Source organism: Panthera leo, chromosome A3 (assembly GCF_018350215.1).
Source record: "Panthera leo isolate Ple1 chromosome A3, P.leo_Ple1_pat1.1, whole genome shotgun sequence".
Classification (NCBI taxonomy): domain Eukaryota; kingdom Metazoa; phylum Chordata; class Mammalia; order Carnivora; family Felidae; genus Panthera; species Panthera leo.
In genome coordinates, this window is record NC_056681.1 from 102,923,013 (window position 1) to 102,947,314 (window position 24,302).

Genomic DNA, 24,302 nt, shown 5'->3' on the forward strand with positions numbered 1-24,302 from the left:
ATGTTGTCTGGTTTGCAGCTGTCCTGTCTCATCATTTTCTTAATGTTTCTTTTGCAGAGCAAAATGTTTAATTTTGTTGCATCCAGTTTACCCAGTTTTTCTTTTATGGAGAGTACTTTTGGTGTCTAAGATTTCATTGTTTAACTTCAGTTCACAATTAATTTCTCCCAGAAGTTTTATAGTTTTCTGCTTTACACTTAGATCTAGAATCCATTCTGATAATTTTTTTTTAATAAGATGTGAGATTTAGGTTGAGGTTTTTATTCCATTTGGATGTCCAGTTATTTTTAACACCATTTATTGAGAAGACTATCCTTTCTGTATTGCTTTAGCACTTTTATGAAAAATTAGTTTGCCGCATTTTTGTGGGTCTGTTTCCGGGCTGTCTGTTGTAGTTTGTTGATCTGTGTTGCTGTCCACACTGTCTTGGTTACCGTAGCTGTATAGTAAGTCTTAAAATTGCTTTGTGTGATTCCTCTTTTTTTTTTTTTTTTTTTAACGTTTTATTTATTTTTGAGACAGGGAGAGACAGAGCATGAACAGGGGAGGGTCAGAGAGAGGGAGGCACAGAATCTGAAACAGGCTCCAGGCTCCGAGCCGTCAGCATAGAGCCCGACGCGGGGCTTGAACCCACAGACCGCGAGATCATGACCCGAGCCGAAGTCGGCCGCCTAACCGACTGAGCCACCCAGGCGCCCCTGTGATTCCTCTTTTCATTATTCTTCTTTTTCAGAATTGTTTTATTATATGCATGTATGTATGTTTCAAGTTTTTATTTAAATTCTAGTTAACATACAGTATAATACTGGTTTCAGGAGTAGAATTCAATGATTTAACACTTACATACAACACCCAGTGCTCATCATAACAAGTGCCCTCCTTAATACCCATCACCCATTTAACTCATTCCCCTGCCCACCTTCCATCCAGCATCCCTTATTCAGTTAGTTCATGTCTGAGTTCAAACCTTCAGATACAAACAAAGGACTTTGGTAAAGGTGAGTTCCTTCACGTTCCCATCCCCTTCTCGCTGGAGCAGCCTGGGTCCTTTGTGGACCTTCCCAGAGACGGGGCCTTCCCAGGCTTATTGGAGAATTTCATGCTTTTGTTTCCTCCACAGATATCACTGCACTATAAATGTCTATGTACCCTGCTCGTCTTTTCTTTTATTCCACATCCTGCTTTTCTTCATGTTGAGAAAGGCTTCAGAGCCCCTATGACTCTGAAACAGACATGCAGGAGAGTAATTTTGCTTTTTTTAAAAAAAATGGTAGTCAAATATACATAACATATTTATATATGTATTTATAATATTTTAACTATTCTTAAGTGTACAGTTAATTCAGTGGCATTAAATATATTTATAAAATATTAAGAGCAGGTTTAGGGGCACCAGGGTGGTTCAATACATAAAGCATCTGACTCTTGATTTAAGCTCAGGTCATGATCTCACAGTTCATAAGATCGAGCTCCACATTGGAGTCCATGGTGGCAGCATGGCCTATTTGGGATTCTCTCCCTCTCTCTCTCTCGCCTCCCCCTCCTCTCAAAATACATACGTGAAAAAAAACCTTCTGAAATATTAAGAGCAGGTTAATTCCAGAACTTTTACATCCTTGATGCTTATGTAGAAACATTTAAGTGAAACCACCAAATATGTTGGTACTGTCCAACTCTGCTGGATGGGGGGAGACTTGATGTGTATCTAGCCACAAAGGGGAGCCAGAGAAATAAGAATATACCAAGTTGGTCAGCCTCCAACTTAAATTATGTTAGTCAACTTGTAGATACTTGTATTACAACTTTTCGTTGTGAGGTATGATGTCAGTTAGGTTCAGGACTATGTCATTTGCAGTGCTTGTATTGGTTTAGAATATAGAGTTTTTAAGATTCTCCTGCGTTATAGTAAAATTTTAATGGAATCGTGCTGCTTTCTTTGAAAAGAAAAAAAAGCTTAGTGCAGGTGCAGATATTGGTGGTAGCAAATATTCAAATGAGACCTTTGAAGGCCAAAGTGAAGGGTGTGGGTTAGGGTTCACCTAACCAGAAACAACCCAAGTGTTTGTCAGTTTATGAATGGAGAAAGTTTGGTACATCTGTGTAATGGAATACTACTTAGCAATAAAAAGAAACCAACTACAGACGCACGCAGTAATGTGAATGAATCTCAGAGGGATGCTAAGTTGAAGAAGTAGGACACAGAAGCTTATATAATCTAAGATTCCATTTATGTGATATTGTTGAATAGGCAAAACCATAGGGAAAGAAAACAGGAGTTGTTTCCTGTGCTGGGTGTAGGAGGAGTAGATTGATTACAAAGGGTGCAGGGAGCTTTTTGGTGTGATAGAAGTGTTCCACATCATGATTGTAGTAGTGATTGTATTATTGTATGTTGTCAACACTCAAAGCTGTACACCTAAAATAGATGAATTTTCCTCTGTGTAATTATACGTCATTCGTTTGAAAAATAATGTAAATTTTCTCCTTATGCAGAGTATTGCACTCTACATACTTGGTAATGAGAGCTCTGTTTCTGATGAATCTTCACAGTATTTATCCAGGATAACTATAGGTAAGTCAGTGTAATGTTAGACTTCCCAAAATGAATTTTTTCCCCCAAAACACAGTTTTACAAATGTTAATATCAGAATTGAGATTAAAAAATTAAAGATTTCCTAAGTGTTCTAGAGGCCATGTCTTGCCTCATTTTAGTGGTGGCCTTTTGCACTGTTCTTGTCCGTGGTTTATAGCTAATTTTCAGAGACCAGGAGTACTTCAGATCTAACAAATTTTACATTTTTTCAATGTATGTAAAAAGGACTTATTTTATGTTATTTTAATTTTATTTTTTGTCCATAATCTTAATCTTACTGTCTTCAGTATCCCCTTTGCAAAGTACGGTAACATATTCAAAGATTCCAGCAACCAGGCATAGACATCTCTGAGGACTATTATTTGGCCTACCACAGAGTATTAATTTACATTTAATGAAATTATTGACATAATTGAGTTTAAGTCAATTATTTTTATAAGTTTCTCTATTCAGGTTCTGTTTTAGTCGGTGTGAGCCTCTGTACTAAATGTACCATAAATTAAGTGGCTTAAACAACAAACGATTTCTCACAGTTCTGGAGGTAATGAAACCCAAGATCAGAGTGCCAGCGCGGTCATTTTCTGGTGAGAACACAGATTCCTGGTGTGCAGATGGCTTTCAAAAAAGGACTATTTTGGCCTCAGGGAAATTATTATACTTTCCAGCCTGCCAGAGGACTGCTTACTTTTTTTTTAGGAGTTGTTTGAATTTTCATTTCCAAGTGTCTTCTGTTATATGTTCTGTTTATCAGGATAACTATCAAAATAAAATTTCCTTTTCATTGCCTTTTAGCCCCCCAGAAGTCACAAGCAGAACAAGAAGAAAACAGGTGATTTTTATTCAGATAATGCTTTTATATTAAAAATATAAAACATTATTGCATTTTACTATTCTTTTTAATATTTTTGTGTTTTCTTCTCTTACAGGTTTAGTTTCAGGCATTCTACATCAGTTTCTAGTCTAGCTGAACGATTAGTCGTCTGGATGACTGATGTAGGTAAGGTAGTCTTTGTTACTTTTCATGTGTCTTTGAGATACTGGTGAGAACCCCCTGCTTTCCCTGGACACCTCCTTGTTCAGTAGGCCGTGCTTCTTCACAGCGAGCTAGAACTGGGAAGCAGGAGAAGAGAGGGACTCTCGTTCTATGAAAGGATCCTGCAGGACCAGTGTTAAGGCGCTTCAAGCCTCACTTCCTTTCCCTGACCATGTCATACCTTCCGGATTATAATACCTAGTATACCAGCTTTTATCTCTCGATGGGTCAGAAATGTTTATTTGCTTCACCTTAGGCCAATTAAAGCTGTAGCTATGTGGACTGGCCTTAGAATGGAGAACTGTAATCACTACACATACAGACTTGAAGCAGTTGTAATACTCAGATATCAGAAAGTATTTCTGGCTAATTGTAAAAGTAATTGTACAAACACTTCAGGGTGTGTTTTTGAAGAATATAGGCTAGTGGTTTCGGCTCCAAGATGAGGATAGAGCTGGAAAGAGGGAAAGGGAGGAAAGGAGTTCCCTGTTCTCTTTTCTCGAAGCCAGTGCTCTTAGGATTTAAATGGAGTAAAATACTAAAGACCTTTTTTTTTTTTTTTTTGAAAATAAAGAACTAAAAATTTTAAATTATGGATATGAAGATATAAAAAATGACAATGTTATCATATAGTCTGTTATAAAATAATGGTGTAATGAATATTACAGGATGTCTGAGTTCTTATTTAAAGAATATTCTAAACGACTTAGTTTTTCACTGTTGTTTTAAATATGCTCTCATGAAAATTACAATATTATTGTATAGTATTACAGATAAGATACCTGTGCTGAAAAACATTAGATGAGTTAGTTCTGTCCATTTGTATATCATATGATATTTAATAAAAGTGTTACTCTCGTAGAAGGGAACATTTTTACCTCAATAATTAATCAACTTCCAATATTAATAAATAATATATAATAGTATAAAATTGAGAAATTCGTTATAGGAAAAATAAATTTTAATTTACCTAAGGTCTTGAAAATTTTAAATATGAAGTATGGTATAATATAAAAGAATGCATAAAATGTGTATGTTTAGAGGTCACCTACCATTGTAAGTAGAACATTGCTAGTGTACTAGAAGGCCCTTGCATGTCCATTCCGTGTGATATCTTTCTCTCACACAGCCTACTGCTGCAGGCTAAACTGAGGTTTTTTATTACCTTCCCTCATTCTTTTTTCTTTTTTTAAATGCTTATTTTTCAGAGAGACAGAGAGAGAGAGTGAGCAAGGGAGGGGCAGAGAGAGAGGGAGACACAGCAACTGAAGCAGGCTCCAGGCCCTGAGCTGTCTGTACAAGCCTGATGTGGGGCTCGAACCCACGAACTGCAAGATCATGACCCAAGCCAGTTGTTCGCTTAACTGAGCCACCAGGCGCCCCGTTCCCTCATTACTTTCATAGTTTTATCATCTTTTTTTTTTTAAATATGTATTTATTTTTAAGAGAAAGGGAGAGATAGAGCATGAGCGGGGGAAGGGCAGAGAAAGAGGGAGACACAGAATCTGAAGCAGGCTCTAGGCTCTGAGCCATCAGCACAGAGCCGGACATGGGGCTTGAACTCACAAACTGTGAGATCATGACCTGAGCCGAAGTTGGATCATTAACCAACTGAGCCACCCAGGCGCCCCCATAGTTTTATCATCTTTATCTGTTGCTTGGTGTTGTAGGTCTTTGAACTTCATATAAATGAATGTAGATATAAATTGTTTTTTTCACTCAATTCATCCGTATTAACTCATGTAGCAGTAGATTATTCATTTTCACTGCTCTATACTCTATGGTTTGAATATATTCCAGTTTATTCTATTGATGATAGCAGTTGGGCTGTTTCCTCCCTACCCTTTTTTTGTCATAGTGAGTGAATAGCGTTGCTAATCAGTATGTTAATACTTGTGACTGGTGCACATGTACACAAATTTCTGTATGGCTGTTAATGGACCATAAGGGGTGGACCTATGTGTACATGCTGTGTGTTTTCCAAGGTGATTGTACCACTACCAACTGTGGATGGGAATTACTATTTTTCTACATAGTTGCCAACACTTGGTGTTGATTTACTTTATTTAATATTTGTCTGTCAAATGAATGAAATTATATATTTAGTAGTTTTTAATTTGAACTTTCCTGATCACTCAGGAAATAAACCATCATTTCATATGTTTATTGACCATTCGTGTTTCTTTTTTGGGAAATGTCTTTTTGTCCTTCCTGTCTTTCCTGTTGGGTTCTCTTTTTCTGAAGGTTTTTAGTTCTTTTAAAGAGACCTTTTATACTAATCCCTGATGTTAAGACATTAGTCTGGTAGTAAGGTGAACGGAATCAATTTCTCTTTTTATTTGTCAGGATGGATATTGATTAATTTCAGACAGAGGATAATTGGGACAATAGCAGGTCTGAATGAAAAATGTTCTCCTTTCCTTTCATCACAAGGTTTCACTTTAAGAGACTTGGAAACTCTTCCCTTTGGAATTGCTCTTCCCATCAGAGATGCAATTTACCACTGTCGTGAACAGCCTGCTTCAGACTGGCCAGAAGCTGTCTGTCTCCTGATCGGACGGCAGGATCTGTCCAAACAGGCCTGCGAAGGAAACTTGCCCAAAGGGAAATCTGTGAGTATTAACACTGAAAGTTCAAAGTTCAGGTTTAGTCTCAAAATCGAAGTAGAAATCTTCATTTTTCTCTTAAGTCTTTTTCCAAGTGTATATATCAGTTTGTCTTTTATGTTTTATGCCATGGGGTTTATAATTGGGCAGATACTCTTATTTATGAATTGACATGGGAACAGAGATTTTGTGAAGGCTCTGTTTTTGCCTAGACTTTGCTTTGAGTTAGGACAAGTGCTGAGTGTATACATCCAGTACCATGACTCTTTCTCTACTTGTTGGTAGTGAAATTGGTAAGTAACTACTTTCGTAGTTAATAGCCTCATGTTGAATATGTAACTATTTTCTCTTTCCTACTTTTTTTGATGTGAATTTCTCGATTTTAACCTTTGAAATAGATGTAAATACATCTGTTTAATCACATAAAACTGAAGTCGCAGGAAAAAGTTCTTTGGGAGCTGGGATAAGAGACACTAAAGTTGTTTAGAAGATGTCTTAGATTATCCCTCCTGAAATTCTTTCCTTTGTCAGTCTTCCAATCTGCTTTTACTCTTTTTATTATTATTATTATTATTATTATTATTATTATTACTATTATTATTTTTAATTATTTTTTAACTTACATCCAAGTCAGCATATGGTGCAACAGTGATTTCAGGAGTAGATTCCTTAATGGCCCTTATCCATTTAGCCCCTTCCCCCTCCCACAACCCCTCCAGCAACCCTCTTTGTTCTCCATATTTAAGAGTCTCTTATGTTTTGTCCCCCTCCCTGTTTCAATATTATTTTTGCTTCCCTTCCCTTATGTTCATCTGTTCTGTGTCTTAAAGTCCTCATATGAGTGAAGTCATATGACATTTGTCTTTCTCTGACTAATTTCGCTTAGCATAATACCCTCTAGTTCCATCCACATAGTTGCAAATGGCAAGATTTCATTCTTTTTGATTGCCGTGTAATACTCCATTTGTGTGTGTGTGTGTGTGTGTGTGTGTGTGTGTGTGTGTGTGTGTGACATCTTCTTTATCCATTCATCCATCAGTGGACATTGGGCTCTTTCCATACTTTGGCTATTGTTGATAGCGCTGCTGTAAACATTGGGGTGCATGTACCCCTTTGAAACAGTATACCTGTATCCCTTGGATAAAAACCTGGTTAGTTCAGTTGCTGGGTCATAGGGTAGTTCTATTTTTAATTTTTTGAGGAACCGCCATACTATTTTCCAGAGTGGCAGCACCAGTTTGCATTCCTATGCTTTTACTTCGTTTTTTAAAAGTTTATTTATTTATTTTTAGAGAGAAAGTGTGCGCACGTGTGCCTGCACATGGGGGAGGGGCAGAGAGAGAGGGAGAGACAAAGAATCCTAAGCAGGCTCCGTGCTGTTAGTGTGGATCCCAACGTGGGGCTCAAACTCACCAACTTAACTGTGAGATCATGACCTGAGCCAAAACCGAGTTGGATGCTTAACCAGCTGAGCCACCCAGGCACCCACCCCCCCCAGTCTGCTTTTATAAAGAATGGGTTCTGAGAAGACTACCAATAGAAAATCAAATACATCATTACTCTCTAATGATCTCTCTTTTAAAATCAGTCGTTTTTAAGACTTAAAAATGGAATTTCTGGTACTTCTTTTAGAACTCTATTTAGCTTAAAAAAAAAAAAAATGGTAGTATTGCATTACCCTGAGGATCAGAGAGGATTCTGGGATGGTTTTTCCACTCCAGGTGACTCTTCAACTTTGTTTATATCTCTAAGAGAATAGCACACATTTGCCTCATCACTTACTAGCTTTTGAACATATTAATCAAAATGTAACTATTTATAATCCACATTAGGTCTTAGGCTATTAATGCTTCTTCAGACCTTCTGAGTCTGTATCACAATTTGCCTGCTGGGTCTGTGACAGAAGCTGTTGCTGTGGATCCCATCTCCAGCAGTGTTGGCCCAGCATACCTTGCTTTTTATCTATACTTGTATAACAGCTCTTAGTTGAATTACTATTTGTCTTGTTCTAAACAGAAAACCATTTTTTTTTTTTTTTTGCTAATAATATGATGATCCTTTTATTTACCAAGATAAATTTTAGTATTTAGACTTGTTTTGTTACTATTATGAGAGCAGTTTAACATCATTAGCACTAAAACCGAATGATATTGATAATCTTTGATTTGTATTTAGGTGTGATTTTAAGTAATTCTGTCTAAATTCAATTTGTTCAGTTATTTGAGGCTACCTTTTATAACTCTTCTATTTTCAGTGCATTGGCTATTTGAGTCTATACTTTATAGCAAACTCATCCATTAGAATATAGTTTTTTTCAAAATTAGATATTCCATAGGAACCATAATGAATATTTATGAACTAAGTAAGAAGGATTGGTTAGTCATATCTATTATTTTTTTTCCAGCTAATGTTGCTTCCACATTAAATGTCATAAAACATTAGCATTTTAAATGGAATTAATTTTTTGTTAAAGGAGTATAAAATCCTTGAGAGAAAATGAGAAGATTTCATGCTATTCATACCTAGGTTGAAGTGTGATTGAATTATTTGGATGGGGAAGGCTCATATGAAAGCACATGCTGAGCTTCTGAGAAAGAATGATAATCAAGGGATTAACCCTTCTCGCTTGTTTTGCTGCAGTCTGATTAAGAAATCCAATTAAGAAACATCCTTATAAAAAAGTGAAAATCAATTATGATCCATTTTAAAGTACTAAAGTAAGAAAGTACTGTTAACTTTCTCCAGTCTTTGGTATATACCCTTCCAGGTTGTTTTCTTCTGCTTATATTAATCAAAGATATTATTTAAGTTAGCCTGGGTTCTTCAGTAATAGTGAGTGGGTTTCATATTCCACTTCTAGTAATTTGTTTCCTTTTTAGAACATTTAGGATATAGTTATATTTTTATTATTTATTTAGAATGTTTCTCTAATGGAGTCAGCTGACTATTGTCCTAAATCTAATGTTTTTTCCCTTAGCTCAATAAAGAATTTTCCCAAGTGAGCAATATGATTGTACTTTTAAAAAAGACTTCTAGATTGAAGTCCCAGTATACACTGGGTACCCAAACCAGCTTTGTTCTCTGTACTGATAGAGTCATAGTGCATCATCCTATATATCTTTGTATTCAGTGAGTGCATGGTGGTTGGTTTTTAAATTATTACAACCAAGTCTGTTACTCAGGTGCTCTCATCAGATGTTCCTTCAGGAACAGAAACTGAGGAGGAAGATGATGGCATGAATGACATGAATCAGGAAGTTATGTCATTAATATGGAGTGAAGATTTAAGGGTGCAGGACGTGCGAAGACTTCTTCAAAGTGCGCATCCTGTCCGTGTCAATGTAGTACAGTATCCAGAACTCAGTGACCATGAGTTTATTGAGGAAAAAGAAAACAGGTAAAGGAAACATGTCATTATCACTTGTCGGTGTTTTTTTTTTTTTTTTTTTTTTTTTTTTTTTTTTTTTTTTTTAATGTTTATGTATTTATTTTGAGAGAGAGAAAGTGTGCACATGGGGGAGAGGCAGAGAGAGAATCCCAAGCAGGGGTTGCACTGTCAGAGCAGAGCATGACGCGGGGCTCAATCCCACGAATCATGAAATCATGACCTGAGCTGAGATCAAGAGTCAGACACTTAATGGACTAAACCACCCAGGCGCCCCTCTTGTCAATGTTTTTTTGTGCTTTAAAACCCTAAAAAGATACTTCGGAGTTAAAAGTACCATGTATTTTAAGTTTTTGTTCAAAGTTGGTAAACCATAACATTTTTTCAAAGTATTTGAAACGTAAGAGTATCTGATGACATGTGACCCTCCTCTCGAAATATAGCTATGTGCTATTTAGAAAAGGCGACTCTAAGACCATTTTGCTTAATATAAAGTTTTTAGTGTAGTTTAAACTTATACCGGTAAGTTTTTTTTCTGATCTGATCAGTAATACTCTCTGAAACTTCTCTGCTGCCATTCTCTAACATACATTATTTCTGTTGGTAATTGTAAGACTCAGTAGTACCCATTCTGTGACATTTCAGGGTTGTTGCCTTGGGACAATTCCACTTATATTTTAAAATTCTTTCCTGTCCTGTTAACCTGCCTGGTATCTATCCTCTGTAATTTTTCCACTATGATTTTCTGGTTCTCCTTAACTTTGCTTACTGTGGTACTGCTTTAAGGGGAAGGACCATCCACACTTAGCCTCAGGGTGCTGAAGATCTGAATTAGTCATAATCTTCCTCTCACACTTTCCTCTCCATATATACCTAGGTAATAGAGGAGATTGAGTGACAGAGAAGTTGTGTGAAAGCCTAGGTTGGCCACTATCCGCTGGGTATCTTTGGATGAATTACTTAACTTCTTGTTGCCTCAACTATAAGAATAGGCATAATTGTAGCATTCGTACATCACAAGGTTGCTCTGTGTGTACAGTGAGTTATTTCTACATAGTGGTTAGAACACTGTCCAGTATGTAGTAAAGCTGAATGCAGTTAGCCATGATTATTAACTGAGTTCATTGATACGATGCTAGTTTGTTTTTTTTTTTTTTTTTTACCTTTTAATATCTCTGAAATCAGAATATGTTTTTCAGTCAATAGGTATTATAGTTTAATTGGCAATATTTTTTTAGTACTTCATGAAATAGTGATGCGTCTTGTAATCAGTGACATCTTAAATCCGTTATCACAGTTTTGTGGATTATATTTAAGGTTTCTGCTAAAAACATTCTATGGGATTGCCTTGAATTTTTCTGATTCTAAATTAACGTGGGGCATTGTTCCTAAAGAATCTTAGGACAGCAAATTTTCCTCACCAAAAAATTAGAAAAGCTGTATGTGTATACAGTTAGAGAACGTGCTTATGAATAGCTTTGTCTGCAGAGAAAGAGCCTCTGAAGGGATTTTTTTGTGTCTTCAGATATAACTTGTGTTAAGTGTTTGTTTCCTGATTATAAATGCCCCTACTTCCACAATTTCTGTTTGATTTTTCTTTTTAAGGGGCTACATGGAACAGGATTTAATATAGAAACAAGAGTGGTGTATTAGTTTCAAACTAGAGCCCACTGAAGCCATTTTAACCTTGAATATAACTGATTTATAATGCTATTAATCCTATAAATCTTGGCCATCATGTAAGTGAAACTAATTATTTTTTCCCTGGAGACACTATGAAATCCACTGGCTTCCAATATAGGGAGTTTCTTTCCTGTGTACAGGCCACAGAGGTAGCACTACTCAGGCTTTGGTGGCAGAAAGGATGGGAAGAGGATCCCAGAGATGTAGTGGATGCAGTTAGTCTGAAAATAACAAAACGAGGAAACCCAAAACATACAACATTTTCCTTTGAGCAGGTTAGCATCAGAGTGGAATTTTACATTTCTCTTTGTGGATGTCCAGGGAGGGTTGGCTTGATTTATAGCCCATCTGGTTTTCACTTAAAGCAAATATGAAAAGAAAGGAAATGTATCTCTCTCTTAGAATTTCTAAGGGGAACAGAGTATTAAAATGAGAATAACCACGTTTGGATCACATCTTTGTTTGGATTTACTTTGATGTGATTTCATCTTACCAGCACTTCTTCTTTTGGAATACTTTCCTACAGATTACATTCCAGTTTCTTTTTGCTTAAAGGTTTTTCACATATTGGTTTTGATTTTAATTATAGATTGCTCCAGTTGTGTCAGCGAACTATGGCCCTTCCCGTAGGACGAGGAATGTTTACCTTGTTTTCATACCATCCTGTTCCAACGGAACCACTGCCTATTCCTAAATTGAATTTGACTGGTATGTTAAATTCTGTGCTCAGCAAGAAAGGAAAATGATTAAGTATTATTTTTAGTGGCATTGTTGAATTGTTTTAGTTAAAACCAAAGAAGTGTTCTTTCTATCCCCAGTGATTTCATATATTATTAATAGCTACTCTAGTGGTTGTCAAAGCTCAAATAGCAAAGCACAGTAAACATTGAGGGACGTAGCATGGAGCCTGTTACTAAGTTTTGCTTTTAATGAAACCATTTCATGATATAAAAAGGCACTTGGGAAAGTTTAGAAAGATACTGATAATGGTGAGGTTATTGAACTTTAAATACTCTTAAAGTAGAATATGTAAATGGTCAAGTACAGTAGTCTCACTTGGTAGGGTTCACTGGTGTTAACATTTTGGTATGTATGGTTCTCAGTTTTTTCTATTTTATAATTTTATATGTGCTTAATTATCAGCAAATTTGAATCTGTTTTAGAAATTGTTTTAAAATTTACTGTAGAGGGAGAATCCTTTCATACCTACCAAACATAGGTGTACAATTATATTGTGTATATGTGTAGGTAGGTAGGTATTTGTATACACGTTTTTAATCAACAACTTGATTTTTTGTTTGCTCCAGAGTATTTTATTTAATGGAATATAGTTTATGTAAACAACCTGGTTTTGTTGGAAGTTATCATTTTTTTTTGCTATTATAAACATGTTGTCAGGAGGGTGTAGTCATTTAGTTTAATTGCTTTAAAAGTGGAATTCCTAGGACAGCTAGATTTTTAAGGCTTTGATATAACATATTGTTAAATTACCTTTCTGGTTGGTTGTGTGGATTTTTACTTCTGTGAGATGGAAGTGTGTTCATGTCTCAATATTATGGGTTACAGTGGGTTTTATAGTGCATGCTCACCTAATGCTAGTTTGAATATGTTCTCAAGGTGCTGGTTGTGTACATTGAAATTATCATTGAAAATTCCTGAACTATAATATGTGTGGTTTCATGAGACCTCTACAAAACATATATATTATACATGCAGTAATATATATAATATATGGAAATATAATTCCACAGTGTTTTAAGTTGCACAATTTAATAAAATCCAGGGTCCCACTTAGATATGTGGAGATCTTGCACATTTAGTATCATACGGAAAATGAGAGAAGAACACATTTTCATCTTATTATATCTGTTCTGGAGCCCTAATCTTATTTAGAGATACAGCAAGCAGAATTACCTTCAGTATTTGAATTGTTCTCCCTCTTAGAGATGAAGCAGTATGGCAAAATTTGACTAATTACTGAATCTTAGAGAACAGGGTATATAGGTGTTCATTCTATTAATCTTTCAACTGTTTGAAGGTTTTCATATAAAGAATTTGGGTTAAAAAGAAAATAATCTCATGCAAAGTTGGCAAATGTTAAAATGTATTAAATCTGGGCAGTGATGCTTGGGTGGGTGTTAAAATATAAATACATGAATCGTCTTTTTTGTTTTCTGAATACATTTAATTAAATTTGTATATTCAAATTTGCATGTTCTGACATTCATCCAAACTTTTATTTAGCCATTTTGGCAAGCTCTTCCCCCCCAAAAAACTTATTATCTTGTTTTAATAATAAATTAATTTAGGAAAAGGTACTTTCTTAGAATAAATAGCTCCTTAACTCACACTGTTACACCCTATTTGTGCTTTTGTGTGTTGTTATTCTTATTGAAGAAAATTTGTTTTAGCCTTTGCCTGTCATTTTCTCTTGTGTGTAAATACTCTGTCTTATGCATATGATGATTGTCTTAGAAAGTGAGTTTTTTCATTATTAATCTTTCTGCCTTTTGAGAAAGTAAAAATATACTTTATGAACTTGTCACCCTGTGTGGTGCTGTCATGCACCAGCATTTGAGTTAGCTCTTAGGTACGCAAAGTAAAACAAACATATTTTACTTTGTGTGTATGTATATGTATACCAACTCCAATTAAGACATTATGCATCTATTTGAAATTTATTTTACATAACTTCAGAACTCCTTTAAAACCATATTTTCAAATGTGTAGTGAACTGTGCAATTTTGTGCAATATTTGGAATACTTAAACATTCATCCATGGCGTGACTTAATTAATACAGAATATTAAAGATATAAAAAGAATTTGTATTTGCCAGTACACAGTGTAGATCAAAACCAAAAGACTCAAGGAATTCTAAGAGAGCATAGCATCATGAACACTTTTTTAAATTTATTTGTTTTAATGTTTATTTATTTATTTATTTATTTATTTAACGTTTTTATTTTTGAGACAGAGAGAGACAAAGCATGAACGGGGGAGGGTCAGAGAGAGGGAGACACAGAATCCGAAACAGGCTCCAGGCTCTGAGCTGTCAGCACAGAGCCCGACGCGGGGCTCGAACTCACGGACCGCGAGATCATGACCTGAGCCAAAGTCGGCCGCTTAACCGACTGAGCCACCCAGGCGCCCCATGTTTATTTTTGAGAGAGAGGCAGAGGGTGAGCAGGGGAGGTGTAGAGAGAGGGAGACACAGAATCCGAAGCAGGCTCTAGGCTCTGAGCTGTCAGCACAGATCCCTTGCAGCTCAAACTCACAAACTGCAAGATCATGACCTGAGCTGAAGTTGGATGCTTAACCAACTGAGCCACCCAGGCGCCCCATAATTTACATTGTTCTTAAACATATTGACCATAAAATTTAATTCAGCAAATACTCTTTATGGTTCACTGGGTAACTTGAGTCTATAAAATTATACTTTTTATTGTACTATCTGATTGCAATTTGGCGTCTTTAACAATTGCAAAATTAGATACTTATAGAGAGATAAACATGTATTGATAAGAGAGCAAATTTTAAAGGTTCTTGTCTCTTTTTAAAGGTCCTTATCTCTTTTTAGAATCTATTTTTCTTTAATGTCCAGAGAAAAATGTAGGATGCATATTTAGAATTAACATCAGTGTCATCAATCACAGGTTAGAGTTTATTATTCATCTAGCTTAACTTTAATGTTAGTCTCCATTTTATTATTTTTTAATTTTTAATTTTATAAATTTCTTTTAATGTTTACTTTTTGAGAGAGAGAGACAGAGTGCAAGCCCGGAAGAGGTAGAGAGAGGAGACAAAGAATCTGAAGCAGGCTCCAGGCTCTGAGCTGTCAGCACAGAGCCCGACGGAGGGCCCAAACTCACGAACTGTGAGATCATGACCTGAGCCAAAGTCATATGGATTCTTAACTGACTGAGCCACCCAGGCGCCCCATTTTATTATTTTTTAGACCTGTTTTTTTTTTTTTTAATGTTTGTTTATTTTTGAGAGACGGAGAGTGAGCGGAGGAGGGGCAGAGAAAGAAAGGGAGACACAGAATCCGAAACAGACTCGAGGCTCTCAGCTGTCAGCACAGAGCCCGATGCGGGGCTGACTCACAAACTGCAAGATCATGACCTGATCCGAAGTCAGATGCTTAACCAACTGAGCCATCCAGGGACGCCCTAGAACTTTTTTTTTTTTTTCATTTATTTATTTTGAGAGAGAGAAAGAGAACATGTATGTGTGAGCATGTTGTGAAGGGGCAGAGGGAGAGGGAGACAATCCTGAGCTGGATCTGCGTTGTCAGCGTGGAGCCCAATGTGGGCCTCAAACTCACGAACTATGAGATTGTGACCTGAGCTGAAATCAAGAGTCAGACCCTTAAGCCACCCAGGTGCCTCTTTATTTTTATTATTTTTTTTAATAAGCTTTTTTCTGTTTGAAAGAAAAATTTCAAAGCAGTAAGTATCCTAATCAGATCTGATTAAAGTTAAATTGGCATCAGTTATCTGATTTTAGCCCCATGTATTTTAGCAAAAGGATGATGAATTATTTTGTTTTTAAAGTAATTATTATTATTTTTGGGGGGTAGAGTTGACACATAATGTTACATTAGTTTCAGGTGTACAGCGTAGTGATTCAATAACTGTGTTATCCTCACCACAAGTATAGGTACCATCTGTCACCATAGAATGTTGTTATAATGCCATTGACTATATTCCCAATGCTGCACCTTTTATTTCTGTGACTTACTCATTATATAACTGGAAGCCTGTATCTCCTTCCCACTCTCCTTCACCCATTTTGGCCATTGCCCTATTCCCCTCCTTTCTAGTAATCATCACTTTATTCTCTGTATTTATAGGTCTGATTCTGCTCTTTGTTTATTCATTTCTTTTGTTTTTTAGATTCCACATATAAGTGAGATTATACAGTATTTGTCTTTATCTGTTTGACTTACTTCACTTAGCGTAATACCTTCTAGGTTCATTCATGTTGTTGTAAACGGCAAGATCTCATACCTTTTAATGGCTGAGCAAAATTCCTCTGTGTGTGTGTGTGTGTGCTTGTGTGTGTGTGCGTGCGTGCGTCTTTGTGTGTGTATGTGCGTGCCCATGCTACATCTTTATTCATTTGTTGATGGATGCTTGGGCTGCTTTCATATTTTGGCTATTGTACATAATACTATAATAAGCATAGGGGTGAATGTATCTTTTCAAATTAATGCTTTTGTTTTTGAGGGGTAGTGAATACCCAGTAGTGGAATTACTGGATTAAATGGTATTTCTGTTTTTAAATTTTTGAGGAACTTCCATAGTGTTTTCCACATTTATATTCTCACTAACAATGCACAAGGGTTCCTTTTTCTCCACATCCTTGTTAACATTTGTTAATTCTTGTCTTTTTGATTCTAACCATTCTGATAGGTGTAAAATGATAGTTCACTGTGGGTTTGATTTGCATTTCCCAGATGATTGGTGATGTTGAATGTCTTCTCATATATGTTAGCCATCTGTATGTCTTCTTTGGAAAGATGTCTATTCAGAATCTCTGCCCATTTTTAATTAGATTTTTTTTTTTTTGGATGTTGACTTGTAGAAGTTGAATATTAACCCCTTATTAGATATATCATTTTCAAATATCTTCTCCCATTCAGTAGGTTGCCTTTTTGTTTTGTTGATGGTTTCCTTTGCTGTACCAAAGCATTTTATTTTGATGTCATCCCACTAGTTTATTTTTGCTTTTGTTTCCCTTGCTTTAGGTGACATAGTTAGAATAATGTTGCTTTGGCTGATATCAAAGAAATTACTGCCTATGTTCTCTTCTAGGAGTTTTTTGGTTTCACTTCTTGCATTTAGGTCTTTAATTCTTTGGAGTCTATTTTTATATATGATGTAAAAAAGTGGTCCAGTTTCAGATAATGAATTATTTTAAACAAGTAGTATTTTTCCACCTTGAATCAGGTTTGACGTACATGTATAAAAGTTTAAGTACTCACAGTAACCTAATATCATTCCAACTATTATGGGGTTAAGGGTTTCAAATGTAGAAAAGGTAATCTCGTTTTCAAAAATCTAAATTGAATAATTACGGATTTATGAATTATTACTCTCTCAATTTTAAATTCGTTTGCCTGAATAGGACGGGCCCCTCCTCGGAACACAACAGTAGACCTTAACAGTGGAAACATCGATGTGCCTCCCAACATGACAAGCTGGGCCAGCTTCCACAATGGTGTGGCTGCTGGCCTGAAGATAGCCCCTGCCTCCCAGATCGACTCAGCTTGGATTGTTTATAATAAGCCTAAGCATGCTGAGTTAGCCAATGAATATGCTGGCTTTCTCATGGCCCTGGGTCTGAATGGGCACCTTACCAAGCTGGCTACTCTCAATATCCATGACTACTTGACCAAGGTGAGACTCTCAGCTCCTGGCATTGTGCCTCACCTGGGCCACTGCAGTAGCTCCTAATCGTTCTGTTTGCTCTTCTTTATTTTTGTTCCTCTAAATCCATTGTTCTCACAGCAGGCAGAGTGATCTTTCTAAAGACTTCCCGTGTCAAAACTTTTTAAAGATTTTGCATTGCTCTTGATACACATTCCAGGAGTCTATGTGATCCCACTCGTCCAACTTGGCTTTGTATCTCTCATCCCCTTGCTCTCCACATTCCAACCATAGGGACTGGCCATTTGAGCTTCTTGGTAAACCACATTTTTTCACATCAGAGCTTGGCAAACCAAACTCTTCCTCTTGGTGTGAACTCTTCCATTTTTATGTCATAAAAATTCACCCATTTAAAGTCTACAATTCAGTGGTTTTTAGTGTATTCAAAGAATTGTATATCCATTACTGTTGTTAATTTTGGAACATGTTCATCAGTCCATAAAGGAATCTCATAGCCAATAGCAGTAACTCCATTCCCTTTTCCCTCTAGCCTCTGGCAACCACAGGTCTACTTTCTGTCTCTATGGATTTACTGATTCTGGACCTTTCATATAAATGGAATCATAAAATAGGTGGTCTTTTATGACTGGCTTCTTTGTCTTACCATAATGTTTTCAAGGTTTGTTCGTGTTGTATCATGTATTAGCACTTCATTCTTTTTTATTGCTCAGTAGATACTCCATTGTATGGATATACTGTATTTATCCATTCATCAGTTAGTGGATATTTGGGTTATTTCTACTTTCTAAGTGTTATGATTAGTGATGCTGTAAACACATGCATGTTTTTGTGTGGACGTACGTTTTCATTTCTCTTGGATATATTCCTAGGAGTAGAATTGCTGGGTCATGTGGTAAATGTTTGTTTAAATTTGAGGAACTACCAAACTGTTCCCAGAGTGGCTGTACCTTTTTACGATCCCACCGGCAATACATCAGGATTCTAGTTTCTCCGCATTCTTGCCAACACTTGTCTGTCTTTTTAATTGTAGTCATCCTAGTAGGTGTGAAGTAATATCTCCTTGTTTTGGTTTGCATTTCCCTGATGGCTAATGATGTTGAGCATCTTTTCATGTGTTCATACACCATTTGTAAGTCGTCTTTGGAGAAATGTCTGTTCAGATCCTTTATTTTAAAATTGGGTTGCCTTAACCAAGTTGTATTTTTTTATATATTCTAGATACTAAGTTAATTAACAGATAAGTGATTTGCAAAAATTTTCTCCTATTCTGTGGGCAGACTTTTCACTTTCTGATGGTATCCTTGAAGCACAAAAGTTTTTAATTTTAATGAAGTCCAGTTCATCTACTTTTTAATTTTTTTATTAAAATTTTTTTTTAATTTATTTTTGAGATAGAGAGAGAGAGAGAGAGAGACAGCGTGTGAGCAGGGGAGGGGCAGAGAGAGAGGGAGACACAGAATCCAAAGCAGGCTCCAGGCTCTGAGCTGTCGGCACAGAGCCCAACCCAAGGCTCGAACTCACACACTATGAGATCATGACCTGAGCTGAAGTCAGACACCCAACCGACTGAGCCATCCAGGCGCGCCTCATCTATTTTTTTAATTGCTGTGCTTTGGTATCATATTTCATTGCCTAACCCATGGTCCTGTTGCATTTATACTTGTGCTTTCTTCCAGGAGTTTTATAGTTTTAGCTCTTACATTTAGTTCTGTGATCCATTTTAGAGTTAATTTTTGTGAATGATGTGAGGAAGGGGTCCAACTTTATTCTTTTGCATGTGGTCTACAATGATCACAGCACCATTTTCTGAAGACTATTCGTTTCTCATTGAGTTGTCATGGCATCTTGTGGTCACTTAACCGTTAATGTGAAGGTTTATTTTCTGAATCACATCAGAGCCATTTACATGTTGTTCTCTCACCTGACCTTATTTTCTCTTACTTTCTAAAGCTAATTTCCTCCCTTTCCACTACTTTTCCTGGCTAATTTGTACTAATCCTTCTAGTCCTATTGTAAATTTTACTTCTTCAGAGATTCTTAATTATTCTCCAGCTCCTCCTAATCTAAGTTAGGCTTTTTAAAAATACTATTTCATATTATTTTGTGCTTTCTCAGTATACTGCCTTTTAAATAATGTATTTGTATATTTTAATCCAACGCTTTTTTCCTCCATTAGGGCACTAGCATTGTGAGAGAAAAGAACTACGTCTGTTTAGTTTGCTGTTGTATTGTCACTTCTCACTCTGCCTGTCAGTAAAATTGCTTACTGAAAGTACCGGCAGGCAGTACTGTATTTAAGACTACATATTTGTTTTGGTAGTGATTTACATCTCATTCTACTTTCTACCTTAGGGTCATGAAATGACAAGCATTGGACTGCTCCTTGGTGTTTCTGCTGCTAAACTGGGCACCATGGATATGTCAATTACTCGGCTTCTTAGCATTCACATTCCTGCCCTCTTACCCCCAACGTCCACAGAGCTTGATGTTCCTCATAATGTCCAGGTGGCTGCAGTGGTTGGCATTGGCCTTGTATATCAGGGGACAGCTCACAGGCACACTGCGGAAGTCCTGTTGGCTGAGATAGGTACGGTATTAATAGTGCTGTGTCTTCATAAGCATACATTTTCCACTCTGCAGGAGCCAAAGTAAAAATGATAGTAAAAATCATAAAAATTAAGGGAAAAATAGTAGCTTTTGTTAGAATATTCTCGTGCTAATTAAAAAAAAGTAATATTTTCTGAGACTGATATTAGTGTGCAGATTATTAATTTGCATGTTTATTTGGTGAGCCCATTGTTGAGCTCCGGATCATATTTAATGAGGTAACCTTTGGTCTTTTTTTTTTCTCTCAGTACCTTTTTTTTTTTTTTTTTTTTTTTAAGTTTTAGTTATTTTGAGAGAGAGAGAGTGTGCATGCATGTGCTCGCACGAGTCAGTGAGGGGCAGAGAGAGTGGGAGAGAGAATCCCAAGCAGGCTCTACACTGTCAGCGCAGAGCCTGATGTGGGGCTCAAACCAACGAATCACAAGATCGTGACCTGGGCGGAAATCAAGAGCTGGATGCTTAACCAACTGAGCCACCCAGGTGCCCCTAAATGTATAAATTTAGTATCCAGCCAAACTTTTAGGATCCATACACAGAACTTCTGGCACAGTAGGGCTCACTATTATGTAGATTCAAAATAAGTGCCTAAAATACAACATTTAGCTTAAAAACATTAAGAAATTTTTTTTAATGTTTATTTTTGAGAAAGTGCGAGCATGTGTGCATGTGCAGGGGAGGGGCAGAGAGAGGGAGACACAGAATCTGAAGCAGACTCCAGGCTTTGAGCTGTCAGCACAGAGCCCGATATGGGGCTCGAACTCACATACTGCTTGATCATGATCTGAGCCTAAGTCAACCAACTGAGCCACCCTCGTTTATTTAGCCACCCGTATTTAGCTTAAAAACATAGCATCCTTCTTGTCCATCATTATCATTTGAACATGTTTTTTACCCCCTCTAATGAGTGGATTGGAAATAGCAAAACAAAAAAACAAAATGCAAGAGATTAAAAATTAAAATGTTTATGAGCACCCTTCAAGAATTTTTTTCTACTTCTTGATAACTTTTTTTTTTTGTCTTAATAAAACCCAATGTTTCACAGTGTCTGAAAGTCATTGCTTTCAAATTGGTACATGAAAAGAACCGTTTTGGGCGTTATTTTGTAGTAAACTGACAATTGTGGATACCATTTGTAGTAATGTATCTTTCTGAGTGAGGTTATATTGAATTCATGGTTCTTACGCAACTTACTAGAAAGTTAATTCTAAGACTTATGATAGAATTTTAAGAGGCCAGCTTGAACTGTGTTATTTTCTTTTACAGGACGGCCCCCAGGTCCTGAAATGGAATACTGCACTGACAGAGAGTCCTACTCCTTAGCTGCTGGGTTGGCCCTGGGCATGGTTTGCTTGGGGGTAAGCCCTCTCTGTGCCTTCACATGCCTCAGTAATAATTATCTGCATGTTGAGACAAATGATCTTGGTATTTAACTCTGAATACCACTCTGTCTTACTCTGACTTAACCTGATTCTCAGCTCTTTTTTCTTTCTGCATATTTTTCAAAGCGCTAGATTTGGAAATGGGAGAGAAATTGTATTGAAAAAGTGGGCTTTAAGGTTTATATTCCCCTGGCTTAGATGTAAATGCTCATGAATGAACTAAGGGAATAAAATATCTCCAAGAATCTAGGACATAAGATGAAGTGGTAACCCCCTCAGACAAAAAAAAAAAAAAAAGAAAATTGTGGAAATGTGTATATGATGGGGAGCTTTAAGAGTCTATAGTAGTTGCTAGAGATAAACCATGACCTTTGTTTGGCACCCTGGTATTCACTGGGATCTCAGAATGTTGCCACCGTAGTATTTGCTTTGTGGCAATGTAGTATCACTTTGATCCATCTTTAACCACATCCATGATACATAGTGTAGAATTATCAGAAACGTTTCATTAAATGACTGTCACCTAGAATGTGGGTTCCTTAACCACTAGTACAGTGTTATACTGAAACTAAATTATATAAGGAAAGTTCACTGTCTATTAGGTTTTTGATTCTTCACATTTGACACGTGAATTAAAGAGGCAGATGGTGCAATGGAAAAGCAGCATACTGGAAATTGGGATCTTGATTTGGTCCTGACGAGTGAGTTATGTCATTTAACTACGGTATTGTCGGTTGATTAAGCAACTCCATGGATTGTTTTATATCCTTGTTTATATCCACCCCTGCCAGTTACTAGCTATGTAGCCTTGGGCTTAATATCTTGGTGCCTCACTTTCCTCATCTATAAAATGGTAGCTATTTGGTAGAATTGTTATATTAAGTAAGTTAATCCATGTTAAACATATAGAATAGTACCTGGAACAGAGAAAGTGTTCAGTAAGTTTATTATTATAGTTATCGTTGCTGATGGGGCGCCTGGGTGGCTCAGTCAGTTGAGCATCCGACTTCGGCTCAGGTCGTGATCTCATGGTCTGTGAGTTCGAGCCCTGCGTCGGGTTCTGTGCTGACAGCTCAGAGCCTGGAGCCTGTTTCAGATTCTGTGTCTCCCTCTCTCTCTACCCCTTCCCCGCTCATGCTCTGTCTCTGTCTCTGTCAAAAATAAACATAAAAAAAATTTATAGTTATTGTTGCTGAAAGAGGTCATAGGCACAGTAATGAAAGGACTCAGGTGCTCATAGTTCAAGTCTCATTTATATATCTAGTAATTTCTTTTGTTAGTATCATTAACTGTATTATAAAGCCTTTATTTTGTGAAATGAAAGTATTAACTTAAATATATTAAGTGTTATAATTCTTAATGTGAATAATTAAGAGCTTGTTTGAATATTAAGTAGTAGTTATGAGTAGTCGTTATTTTAATTAAAAAAACCCCACAAAATACACTGCTTTCAAGTTAGTTCATTCTTTTATTTGTCAATTTGTATGTGTTATGGATCTTATTCCATAAGATTTCCTTTCACGTGTTTGTTATTTCCTTTTCCAGCATGGCAGTAATTTGATAGGTATGTCTGATCTCAATGTGCCTGAGCAGCTGTATCAGTACATGGTTGGAGGTCATAGGCGCTTTCAAGCAGGAATGCACAGGGAGAAGCATAAATCCCCAAGTTATCAAATCAAAGTAAGTCCATAGTAAAGCAACAGATCAAAATTTTGGAAGCTAAGAAGTGAATTTGCAAATAGTATGTTTCTTAATGACATTTGTATATCTGTTAATTTTAAGCATAGGCTGGAAGAAGAATTTATATTCAGAAGAATTTGTAATATTTCAGAACTCTTTTACATGAATATTTTTTTTGTTTTTGATAGGAAGGAGATACCATAAATGTTGATGTAACTTGTCCAGGTGCCACTCTAGCTTTGGCCATGATCTACTTAAAAACCAATAACAGGTATCGCATTCCCTGACTCCACCCCTTGCCATGATAGTGTGGCTTCCTTTCTGACCTCAGTAGTAAAACCAGATTAATGAGTTTATTTTCCTGGTATAGATTAGCCTGATTTTAATTCTCTCCAGTACTATAAGTTGCATAGATTTTTATCTAGAAACAATATAATCTTGGGACAGTTTTTTTTTATTTTTATTTAATTCCCAATTTTTATTTCTGTTTTATAGTTGATATCAGTGACAGTAAAAGATGCCCAAATTCCTTTTCATTAATTTTGCATGTTGTTTGAGGATTGGTCAAATCAGAAAAATTTAGCATTATTCTATTCTTGGTTACCATTTGTAAAACTGATTTCTGTTTATTTCAAGAACTTTTGTAATAATCACACCATCTACCTTTCCAAGCCCAATAATTAGTGCTGACACTTGAAAGTGTACGGTTGGCATTTATTCTTTTACATTTTACATAGAAAAGGTGGGTAGGAGACATAAACCATAGTTTAAATTTTAAGTCTTTTAATAAAGTTAAAAAATATTCTAAGATTCAAGAGAATTTTCAATGCTATAAATTTCTCCTGTTAGAAAAAGTGAATGTATGCAGAATTAACAAAGTGGCTAAAAACAGATACTTACTCATCTGTTTGGATGAATAATGTATGTCAGTGCTTTCTTGGTA

General features: G+C 36.3%; 1 protein-coding gene and 1 long non-coding RNA gene across 7 annotated transcripts in view; one reads left to right on the top strand and one right to left on the bottom strand.

Annotated features, from left to right (window-relative positions):
• The window catches only part of ANAPC1 (anaphase promoting complex subunit 1), a 96,256-nt gene that overhangs the window by 39,117 nt on the left and 32,837 nt on the right, over positions 1-24,302 (top strand). For all 6 annotated transcript variants that reach the window (XM_042933052.1, XM_042933057.1, XM_042933058.1 and 3 more), the window contains 11 exons: positions 2,494-2,572; positions 3,386-3,422; positions 3,520-3,590; positions 6,060-6,238; positions 9,415-9,629; positions 11,890-12,008; positions 17,431-17,702; positions 20,046-20,280; positions 21,564-21,655; positions 23,225-23,359; positions 23,548-23,630. In XM_042933052.1, the coding sequence (XP_042788986.1) occupies positions 2,494-2,572; positions 3,386-3,422; positions 3,520-3,590; positions 6,060-6,238; positions 9,415-9,629; positions 11,890-12,008; positions 17,431-17,702; positions 20,046-20,280; positions 21,564-21,655; positions 23,225-23,359; positions 23,548-23,630 (1,517 nt within the window). The remainder of the gene's footprint in view (positions 1-2,493; positions 2,573-3,385; positions 3,423-3,519; positions 3,591-6,059; positions 6,239-9,414; positions 9,630-11,889; positions 12,009-17,430; positions 17,703-20,045; positions 20,281-21,563; positions 21,656-23,224; positions 23,360-23,547; positions 23,631-24,302) is intronic.
• On the bottom strand, positions 1,122-24,291 carry LOC122216343. The gene is made up of 3 exons (XR_006200840.1): positions 24,260-24,291; positions 20,158-20,271; positions 1,122-1,222 (listed from the first exon to the last, which is right to left on the bottom strand). It is a non-coding gene; the product is annotated as an uncharacterized LOC122216343 (long non-coding RNA).